We start from the raw sequence: 11,626 nt of genomic DNA on the forward strand, positions 1-11,626 counted from the left end.
AGATTGGCTACATCCCCTATGCTAAGAAGTTGTAACCAGGCAAGACCCTTCAGGCCGTGTGGCTCCAACCGGTCACATCTCCACAAGGACTCTTCCAGACACTGGGTCCCCACGTGTGCTGCCTCGCACAAGCTCACGGGTGTTCCATCCCGCTGACCTTGGTACTCTCTCACAGGCAGCTTTTACACAGAGATGCCACCTTGTGGAGTGGACGTCTGGAGTGTCCGGCGGGCACCATGAGCAGAGCTGCCCCTTCCTGTCTGTGGGAGGAAGTCAGAGTCCAGAGATGTGAGAGCACTGAGGACACACGCACGCCCCTTAAAGACACAGCTGTGGCCAAAGGACAGAGTTCATCCCCGGTTCTCTCACACGGCAGAGGCCTCCCCGACCTGGAGGGCTCACCGGTTTAGCCTTAGTTAAATCAATGGCCACCACAGTCTTACGTTTGCCACAATAGCTCAAAAGTGCCACAGTGTCTTCCTCCTCATTCTCTCTCTCCTTGAAAACATAACAGTGACATTTCCCCCAGGTGCAGGTCAAAGGAATAAAGAGTAGTTTTTTAATTATCTGAAGTCTGTATTCCTGAGCCTCTTCCAGAGCTGTCCAGCCTGGGCTGTGTGATGCTGGCTGCCACAGTGGCCCCCACTCAGTCAGTGGGGAGGCCCCTGTGGCCGGATGTCAGCAGCTGCTCCCAGGGAGGCTCAGGGACACTTCAGGAAAGTGGCGACATAAGAAAATAACCCTGAACAATGTGATCAGTTGGGATTTGTTTCAAATTCTGCAAGGATTCCAGTTCAGAGGGTCTCCAAATGGGTCTGCCCACTTCGATTTCGATGGCTGGGATGATTTTTCTGTGGAATGATTGCTGACTTTAAATTCTTTCCTCTAGAACCAAACAAATAAGAAAGGAAAAAAGCAAACCACTGAGTTTTAAATGATGTGTAGGCCCTACGCCCTGTAGGATGCATATGAAGTAAACGGGTCAGTACTTCAGGTTCTCACGATACCGCAGCAGCAGTTCAAGTGTCTGGTTGCATCCTCCCATCAGAGTGAAGCGAACACCTGCTGGCGACTCCATTATTAGCCTAAGACTTCAAGTTAGTGCCTATTATTCACTCATTCCCACGAAACACGTGCGCTTGGTTTTAATCGGAAGACATCTCGACGCCAGCAGCGCCTTGGACTTCCGACTGCGGCGCCCATTCTCTTAGACTAACTATGAAGAGCAGGAGGAGGGGGAAAGTCTTCCCGTGAGCAAGGACAGATGTGCGGGACCCTGAGATGGCCAGCTGTTGCTGTCCCGGGTCTCGGAGAGGGGCGGGGGCACGGTGCTAAGCCACGCTGGCCGGTCTGTACAGACAAGACAGGACAGCTCTGCCAGGCGTGCGGCCCGCTGCCCAAGGGCTGGGTGGGACGAGGCAAAAAGCCGGGTCGGTGCAGGGGGTCTTCAGTCACAGGCAGCCTGCGACCCCCCCCACCCTCAGCCCCTCCTCGTGGGGGGTACCACGTGGCCTCATCTTCTAAACCGATGGGTCTTTTCCTATTAAACACTCAGGCCTTCCTCCCACACTCATGGTGACTGGGAGGGATGCTGTCTCACCCACTGGGGAGAAATGTGTATTTTCTCGTTTCTGCACATTCTCCATCACTGGGTCACAGTTAGAAGTGACTGGACCCCTCTTCAGGCTGCACTTGTCAATGGATTCCTGGCCACCCGGTTCCCCCTCCCTGTGAATCAGGTCATTATCTCATTCCTTGCCCAGAACCAAGTTTGTATTGGCCATATCTGTATTAACCCTACAGAACTGTCCTTTTATGATGAGACATAAATATGAAAGAACAGTGTTCCGGAATGCTTGATCACTGCCACGGCAGGAGAAAGCAGAATCCCAGATGAGCCAAGGCCTGTCTGCTGCTACTCTTAAATGAAACATCCTGTTTTAAAGAACAGCCATACAATCTTAAACACTATTTGGTGATCTTGTTGGAGGAGGTTTGTCTCTTATTTACCGGAGGAGGTAATATGTGAGTTTGCGTGCCTTTGCTTTTGTTTTGTAATTTCGAACAGTCAGAAAATATTGCATTCACTGGCAATCAATTTATTTTGATTAATAAAAAGGGGTTAATAAAACCCCCCTTAGAAATAAAAAGGTGAACAGTAATATATCTTTCATGGTGCTTTCTTTCGGCTGTGCATAGAGAGAGCGAGGTTTTTTGACTTCTCCCCAATAAGTCTTCTCTCCTTATTTTCTATACCCAGTGAGTCATTTATAATCCTTATTATTTCCAACCCACACACTAATGCGGCATCAGTCATATCTCCATGTGCCGAGGTTTCTCTGTAGTAGGCTGAGAGCTGAGAGGCAAAGCACCCTATAACTTATGCGAAAACACCTGCCAAGAACGGATTATCAAACATAACCAATGTGACTTCATGCACTCGTAAATGAAAAAATTTTAGGATGAAATATAAAACATGCTAAAATTTCCATCTATTGTTGAAACATAGCATAGCACAGAACGTACAGTGGTGTCTGCCGTTTAAGAAACATTAAGGAGAGGAGCAAGAATAAGTTAGAATGAGATACAATTAACGCTTCCGGTCAAGCCTAAAGCTATTGGTTTCAGGAGGCGTATTTGTGGTTTATTAATATTTTTATTTATCTACGGCACCTATGAAGAAAATGCAACACGACAGAAAATCCTTGCCTTCTGCGTGTAGTGAGTGTTCACAGTTACTGTAGGGGGTGGATCGGGGCATAAGCTTTACCCAGGATCATGTAAATCCCTCACTGGGCTGGTCATAAAGTCTTTCAATAGTAAATAACGATCTATTTTTGGTCATCCCCGAAGAGCACATTTACAAAAGCAGGAAATAATTCAGGGCACTAGCTTAGATCACGATGGTCTCCATGTAATTATTATTATTATTATTATTACTATTTTAGGCGAGGCAATCCTTGGTTGACCTCACAGATTGCAAGGACCTTGTCAGTTTGCAATCCCTTATTTTTATTTTTCATGCTTACAGCACCTGGTCCTCCTAGGTGGTCTCCCATCCAAGTACTAACCAGGCCCGAACCTGCGTTGCTCTCAAGATCAGACGGGATCGGGCTTGTTCAGGGTGGCGTGGCCGTAGACTAGAGAAATTATTTTGAAAGTTTAAAAGCAGTAGGGCATTTTATTTTCTGCCATAATAAAATAGGCCATATCATTATGAGGATTACATTTAGAAAATCTTATACTGTCTTGCCATAAAAAAAAAAAAAAATACAACCTGGGCTAAAATGACATCAGAACAAAGCTGTGACCCTTTGCAAAATGAACACGTGCTGACCGTCCAGGGAGAAGAGCACCCTCCAGACTCTACTCCTCCTGGGGTGGGGCGCCCTGTCCACAGTGAGCGGGCCGTGCAGGCTGCCTGTGCGCTGCAGAGAACCCCGAGGCGGAAGACGAGGGCCAAACACGGGCCCTGGCGACAATCCCGACCGGCCACTCTTGACTAACATTTTGACTTGAACACAGAAACTTAAGATGTAACTGCAGAGACAAGAGGGAGAATCTCACATTATAGATATTTTACATTATTTTTAAAATTTTCAAAAATGTGAGACAGTAAGAAGATAAATATACTGGGTAAACGATAGGAGAGGTTAGTACGCATGCGTGAGTGGTACCCAAACGACTGATGTTTGGTAAACTGTGCTAAGCTACATTGCATCTTTCTAAATATACCTATTGCTGTATATAGTATTAGAGAAAAAAGTACTCATGAGGCTTGTCAAAACATAGCAAGGCAGACTTTATTCAGGGGGACCATGACAGGTATAGGGACCATCGTAATGGGGTATGCAGTAGGGGAGTGATTAGGATCGACTCCGAATACAGGGCCAAGTGGGTATTTACAGCCAAGGAGCAAGGTCGGGGGTGGGTAGGGTCAGTGATAGAAGATTGCGAAGAGGAAACATCAGAGTAAGGGAGGAGTCCTGCTAACCACCCAAAGAGGACTCTTGCTGAAGGCAGGCCAGAGTAATGAGACATCACCGAGAGAAGGTGAGGCATGATGACCCCATCAGCTCTCAACGGTCGGGGGTTCTAGTTAAGCTGACTTACCACGATTCTTGCTAAAACTGGACAATGTAGAGACGGAAGCCCAGAACTCGGGGCGTAGTTTAGAATCCAGAGGAGCCTGGGTAGAGTTTGGCCAAGGAGAGGTTCTGTGGCCAGTTCAGGGGCTAAGCTCCGCCCCCCAAGCCCATTCCCCAGTGGTGGTCTCTAGCAGAGGTAACAGTACAGGTGCACAATAGTATCGTTTCAATTCTGAAATGCAAACGTTTTGAAAATCAGAAGTTTCTCCTGAAATTTGGAGTAAACTAATTTGAACTGATCTGAGCATTTATAGCCTTTAGATGTCCCACTTAGGGTGACTATTTGTCACACATCTTTGCTTCAGAACTATTGTGTTTGATTTTAGGCTGTTGTCCCAGACCCTGCTGGAAATGTTTTATACAGGGTTATATACTGCAAAAAAAATGCCCCAAATTCTGAATTCCAACACATCTAAAAACAAAGAGGTTTGCCCCTGCCCAGCTTTACTGAGATGTAATTGATATATAACACTGTGTAAGCTTAAGGTATACAACATAATTTGATACATGTACATATTGCAAAATAAGGTTAATTAACACATCAACACATTTATCGCCTCATATGGTTACATGTGGCGAGAACTTTTAAAACCTACTCTTAGCAACTTTCAAATATACAACACAGTATTGTTAACCATAATCGCCATGTTGTACATAGTATGTTACCCTAAGATGATACCTATTAAGAGGGGTTATTGGTGGCTAACTGGGTTAAAACTTAAGAACAGAGCCTACCAGTTGGGCCTCTGCAAAACCACACTTCCGAGGAGAATTCTGCACCAAGTTGTCTGCCCGTGGAGCCAAACTGCCCACCCACACTGTGTTCCTGCCAGCTGAGCCCACTCTTATAAAGGAGTTCCTGGAATTATATTTCAACCAATATGACTGGGACTTTCCCCAGTTGGAGCTGCTACAACCATAGTCCCTATCAACTTCACTGACCAATCAGGACAGTGCTTTTTGGGCCAATCAAACTGTGAGAACTTGGGAGTCTTCCGTTGCTTGAGGACAGACAATCAGGGACCACGAGAGGGGAGTCAGCTCCTGTGATTTGAAAAAGAAGTATTTGCTCCTGTGATTTGAAAAAGAAGTATTTGCCCCACCTCTGGAGGGTGCTTGCTCCAGGACCTCTCACAGCCTCCTCGTTCCTTACAGTTGATCTGTAACACTATTGAGCTATCCCACACCTGTGCTGTACGGTCCTGCTGTGTTTGCACAGAAGTTTCCTTCGCCGGCACTCCAAATCGGGGATTCAAGATGGCACTGAATTCGCTCCAATGACCATCGGTTGACATTACTTGCCCAGAACTTATTTATCATTCTGGAAGCCCCCAGGGTTTCTGATACAGCATGTGCACTAGTGGCAAGATCAATGCTAGGAGCACAATGGCGGCACCAAACCATTTGCTGAGCACTCCGTTTATGTCAGGCATTGTTCAGAGTACTTTATATGTAAATGCCTCATTTAAATCCTCACAGTACCCTATTAGTCATTATCTTTCATAAATGAAAACGGGCAGACTAGCTACTTAATTTGCCACCGATCATGCTGCAGGCATGCCTGCCCAGCTGAGTAGGGCTTCATGCATTTCACCAAGTTAATAAAGGAGCCTTACGCTGCAACAGAAGAGTGAACAGGAAGGAACTCTTCCCCAGAGCCCAGCCCCTAACAGACCTCCTTTACTTCCCACTGACGAAGCTAGGTCACCGCCCATCGTTAGCCAAAGCAAAAGACTGGCTTAGACCCACTTTAACTAATCAATGTGGGTCCCGGGGCTGTGCCCACGCGGTGGGGAGGGTGGCAGGGTGCGGAGACGACCGAACCTGAGCACTCTCCAGCCTGGACAGGTGTGAACAAACTCCAAGAACCGAGGAGCCAGAGCGCAGTGCAGCTCGGCCCAGCGCTGGGCCGGCCCAAGCCCGCGGTTTGCGAAGGTCCGGCGCAGGGACCCTGCTCTCGAGGCACATGGGCCGAACCCCACCCCCGAGAGAGCGGGAGGAGGCCTCGGTTTCCCCTTCTGCCCAACCTGCAGAGAAGTAGGCGCCCACGAGTCTCCGACCCAGAAGCCACTGTGCACGGGGGAAAACCTGGCTGGACACCACAGCACGGCGCGTAGCCCCAGGGTCCCGCTCCCAGCGGAAGTGAGGCCGCCTGCTCTGGACTACAACTCCCAGACTTCCCACCGCAGCCTCGCCCATGCTGATTGGCTCCCTGTGCCGTCTACCAGCCAACCAGCCACGGGAAGACGACCGCACGGGGCTCGGTGACCAATCACAAGAGCGAGGAGGCGGCCGCTTGTACAGCCGATCCAAGTTCTGTAATCAAAGCGTGGCGGGACCCGTAAAGAGTAGGTTCTTCGGAGCCTCACTGCTGATTCAGTGATCGGAGAGGTGATAGTCCGGCACTGTTTGAGAAATAATGACCTGGGGGAAATGTCTCCCTCTGTCTGGAAGACTCTGGTCTCCCCGACTCCCGCCTGCGGCACTCGCGGGTAAGACTCACGCGGTCCTGCGGAGCCCCGCCCCCGCCTCTCATTGGCTTCCCTGGGACACGTGGGGTAGGGGGCGTGGACGCGGCGCCGTGGGCGGGGCCAGGCCTCAGGTGTGGATGAGTAGTCTGCAGACTCTGGCCTGTGGGCCAAATGGACACTCTAGCGCTGGGCCGCTGGCGACGGCGGAGGCCGGAGGAGCTGCAGGTGCCGGGGGATGCGGTGAGCCCCCCGGGGCCGGGGCGTTAGGAACGGCAAGGTGGAATCCGTGGGTGGGCCCTCAGTGGGCTTCGCGTCTCCCGGCGGCCCTGTCTGGGAGGAGGCCTGTGGGGAGCCGCCCGCGCCCACTTGTGGGGCGGAGCCCGGGGTGGGCGGGGCCCGAGTAGCGGGCTCTCTGGCCGCGCCTGCGCAGACGTGCGGGACCCTGCCGCCGCTGGACCCGTACGCTCCCAGGGACTGGACACCAGCGCCCCTCAAAAGTGCGTGCGGCTCCCTGCAAGGCCTGAGGGACTCGGCGCGTAAGGCCAGGTGGTGCCCGCGCTCTGCACACTGCGGTTCCAAGGGCGGGCGCTGGGCTGGGTGGACGAGGGGCCGAGATAAGCCGACGTGTCAAGCCTGAGGTGCCTTGTGAGTGCTAATTAAACCACCGACACCGGTTAGTTCGTCACAGTTGCTGTGACTGTTGAGGGATGCTGCGTGCGGCCTTCCGCGGACCGTAGTCTGGGCACATGCTCTTGGCAGACATGTCTTTCCTTTACAGCCACTCACGGGTCCTTGCCTTCGGTCCAGAGATGACAAGCGCCAGCTGCTCGAAAGGGCAGGTGATTTCGAGTTGGGATCTGAAATGTTTTTGATGCAACTGTGGAAATTTAGATGTGGATAAATCGTGAGGTTCCATCTGCCATTTTCACCGTTTCTTGGTCTGATGAATAAGCTGCCCCCAAATGAGGACCCGAGGGTATTTTATATCCACTGTGCTCTAACTTTAAGACCTACCTTTGCTAACACCTGAAAATTGTAAAGTAAGCAGCCCTTGTCAGCAGAACCGCTTAAACGTGGATGGCTTCACCCCATTCCGATAGCCCTACGGGGTCTAACTTCCACAGTGAGAAAATTCAGGAGCGTTTTCTTGGTTCGCGGTGTAGGCTGGAGGTTTTACAGCTCTTCCGCTGGGTGGGATCCCCATTGGGGACCTAATGCCGACCGCTGATGATGCAGACCCCGAGGAAACTCCGATTTTGCCTTTCTGAGGTCACTCTTCGCTCGAAGTACTTGTAACCCACTTCTCAAGAAACAAGTTAATTCTCTCACTCATTTTTAACTTTAGTAATAATCTGCTGAGATGCTTCGCACTGTCTGACTGCAGCCATCCTACCATCCTGATGAAGGAAACTTATAATAATTCATCTTTGCTTATAACTAATACACCCGCTCATGCTGCCAACTGCACATAGCCTCGGTCATTTCTCATTCTTGGCAGATTTCATATGACCTGGAAAAGTCAAAACAAGGTTGGTGTCGGTCAGGAGGCAGTTTTCCAGGGTTGGGGGCTCTTGTAGGTGTCAGGCTCAGCAGTGACCCTGGAAGGACCGTGACTTGGAATCTGCTTCTTTAATTACTAGGTGCTCAGACCCAGTGAGGTACACAGTAGGTGTTCGACAAGTACTTTTTGGCTGAAGAACACGTGCGGGCGTGTGCAGGTGTTTAACTGAGAGGCACGCTGACCGTGCCGCCGGGGGTTTCAGACGACCACTTGTATAGGAGAAATGACCCTTCGACCAGCGAAGCCCCAGTGGTGTGCCCCGTCACCGCCCTTCATCACCTTGACTGTGGCTCCCGCCTTGGGGCTCGCCCTTGCACTGACCAAGACCGCATCCTTTAGCTTTCTTCAGAGTGTACAGTGAAGCGACTTCTCATACATTCACGGTTGTGCAACCATCACCGCCCAGTGTTAGGACATTTTCATGGCCGTTTGTAGTCACCCCCATTCCCACCCAGCTCCAGCAGTCGCTAATCTACTTCCCGTCTGTCCACGTTGGCTCTTTCTGCGTTTTATGTAAATGGGATCATATGATATGTGGTGTTTGCTGCAGGCTTCTTTCACGTAGCTCACTTAGCAAGATGCTTCTGAGGTTCATCCGTGATGAAGCATAGGTCAGTACCTTGTTCCTTTTAATTGCGAACTAATATTCTGTAGTGTGAACATGCTGCATTTGGTTTACCCTTTCATCAGTTGATAGGCATTAGGGCTGCTTTTCCTTTTTAGATATAAAAATAGTGCTGAAAATTGGGAACATTTACGTATAGATCATTGTGTGGACACGTTTTCATTTCTCTTAGACACCTAGGGCTGGAATCGCCAGTTCCTGTGGTAAGTTCGTGTCTCACTTTCTAAGAAACTCCCAAACTGTTTTCCAAAGTGCACCCCACTGGGGACTCGCGCGGGTTCCGGGGACTCATGAGGGTTCTGGGGACTCGTGAGGGTTCTGGGTTGTCCACTGCTTCATCCCGTCTGTCTTTTTGATGACAGCCACATAGCCATTCCAGTTAGATATGAAGTTGGTATCTACCAGTGGCTAATGATTTTGAACATCTTTTCATGTGCTTATTGATTACTCATATCTTTTTTGGTCAACTGTTAAAATTTTTTGCCCACTTTTTTTAGAGAGCTTTATTTACGTATAATTTGCATAATTAAGGCACATGGATCGGTGGTTTTCAGTATATTTATAGAGTTGTGTAAACATCACCATAATCTGATTCAGAACATTTTCCTCACCTCAGAAAGCTACCGGGACCCATTAGCAGTTACTCCCTGTTTCCCTCCCCGGCCCTAAGCAACGGCCAGTTGACTTCCCGTCTCTTCGGATTTCCTGTTCGGGACAGTTCACTAAATGGAATCCCAGAATACTTACTATTTGGCCTTTGTGACTGGTTTCTCCCACTTAGCATGGTAACGTTGTTGAGGCACATCCGTGTTCAAGAGGGTATCAGCGCATTCTTCGTCTTTGTCCGTAACTGGCGTTCCATTGTCTGGGTAGGCCACAGTGTGCGTATCCATCTATCGGCTGACGGACATTTGGGTTGTTGACGCTTCTGGGATTTTATAAGTAATGCTGCCTAGAACATTCATACACACGTTTTGCATGGACATACGTTTTCATTTCTCTTGGGAAGATACCTAGCTAATTGTGGAATTGTTTGGCTGTATAGTAAGTCTATGCTTAACATTTTGAGGAATCACCAAACTGTTTCCCAGAGCAGCTGTGCCCTTTCCATCCCCACGAGCGGGGGGCGGGGGGGGTCTGACTCCCCCACATCCTTGTCAGCACTTGTTATCATCTCTTTTTGATCGAACCATTCTAGGGTGTGGGGAGTGGTATCCCATTGTTTGTAATTTTCATTTTTCTAATGTCTAAAGATGTCGAATATCTTTTCATGTACTTATTGCTATTTTCTATATCTTTGTTGGAAAAAATACTACTCAAATCCTTTGCCCATTTAAAAATTGTGTTGTCTTCTAATTGAATTACAATTTCTTTTTATATCCTGGATACAGATCCTTTAACATATGTATGATGTATAAAATTTTCTCCCAGAATGTGGCTTGACTTTTTACTTTCCTAATGGTGTCTTTTGAAGCCCCAAAGTTTTGGATATCGATGATGTCTAATTTATTCATTTGTTTCTTTCACGGATCATGCTGTCGGTGTCATGTCTAAGAAATCTTGACCGAACCCAAGATCACAGATATTTTCTCCTAGGTTCGCCATTGAAAATGTTTTCAGCTCTGACGTTTAGATCTCTGATCCATTTTGAGTTAATTTTTATAGATCATGTGTGATAGGGCCCTAAGTTCCTCCTTTCACATGTAGATATTGGATCGAGCCAGCACCATGTCTTGTAAAGAGTATTCTTTTTCCATCGATTGTCTTGGCATCCTCGTCAAAAGTCGATTAACCATAAACGTATTTTCGCTTCTCAGTCCTATGTCTTTGATTGTTATGTTTATCCCTATTCCAGTACCACACTGTCTTGATTATTGTAGACTTATATTGAGTTTATGTTACATTAAGTTTTGAAATCTTTTTCATATATCGTTTAGTTTTTAGTGCTTCTTTAGTTGTATTTTTCAGCCTTATCTCCCCGGTTGGACTGAAAGCTCACTGGCGACCCAGCTGTCGTTTCAGATCACCAGGCCAGCTATGGGTTTTGGACTTTGTGTTCCTCATTTATGAACTAGAAATAAAATTCCCCGCCCTTCCTATGGCACAGAATTAGTGGGAGGATCAAATGAGAGAACAAATGTGGAAACATTGTAAACTGTATTTCACGATGGGAAGGGATGCGTGTTATGCTCCACCTGTTATAAGTAAATTTGTATGTCTGCTTTCTTGAGATCCTTAATGTTTCTTAAATTAATTTTTAATAACTTTATTGGGGTGACATTGGTTAATAAAATTATATAGGTTTCGAGTGTACCATAATAATATGTCATCTGCGTATTTTGTTGTTTGTTCACCACCCACAGTCTCCTTCCATCGCCATACATTTGACCCCCTTTGCTTCCTCCTTCCCTCGCTTTCCTGGTAACCACTAAACTGTTTGTGTCTGTGAGTTTTTGTTTGTGTTGTTCATTTGCTGCTTTGTTTTCTATTGCACATGTGAGTGAAATCATATCGTTCTCAACTTTTTCTGTCTGACTTATTTTGCTTAGCATGATCATCTCGAGATCCATCCATGTTGTCACAAACGTGGCAGTATTTCGCCTTTTCTGACGGCTGAGTGACACTCCATTGTATATATGTATCACATCTTTATCCAGTCATCTATCGAAGGATGCTTCGATTGTTTCAAGATCCTTAAGTTTATTGGGGAGTATTGTGCTTGGTAAATACTGCAAGCGTAAAGTTAATTCCCAGTCAGTCTAGCGTGTACATTTATGTCTTTTTCCTTCAATGAGAAGTGAAAGTGGGGTTTTTGCTCTCC

General features: G+C 47.8%; 1 protein-coding gene and 1 pseudogene across 10 annotated transcripts in view; one reads left to right on the forward strand and one right to left on the reverse strand.

Moving 5' to 3' along the window:
* Window positions 1–3,022: 3,022 nt before the first annotated feature.
* Window positions 3,023–3,141, reverse strand: LOC111733370 (annotated as a pseudogene).
* Window positions 3,142–5,483: 2,342 nt separating this feature from the next.
* LOC105308180 (cold shock domain-containing protein 4-like) overlaps window positions 5,484–11,626 on the forward strand; it is a 23,990-nt gene continuing 17,847 nt past the window's right edge. For 3 of the 10 annotated variants that reach the window (XR_002777958.1, XR_002777959.1, XR_897280.2), the window contains exon 1: window positions 6,728–6,859. Coding sequence is in view for 2 of the 10 variants with exons in the window: in XM_023525403.1 (XP_023381171.1) it covers window positions 6,346–6,462 (117 nt within the window). In the remaining 8 variants the exon portion in view is untranslated. Of the gene's footprint in view, window positions 6,463–6,500; window positions 6,641–6,727; window positions 6,860–6,883; window positions 7,166–11,626 lie in introns of those variants that run through there. The other 7 variants (XR_002777957.1, XM_023525403.1, XM_023525402.1 and 4 more) reach the window with 6 other exon arrangements.

This window comes from Pteropus vampyrus, unplaced genomic scaffold (assembly GCF_000151845.1).
Source record: "Pteropus vampyrus isolate Shadow unplaced genomic scaffold, Pvam_2.0 Scaffold554, whole genome shotgun sequence".
NCBI classification, from domain to species: domain Eukaryota; kingdom Metazoa; phylum Chordata; class Mammalia; order Chiroptera; family Pteropodidae; genus Pteropus; species Pteropus vampyrus.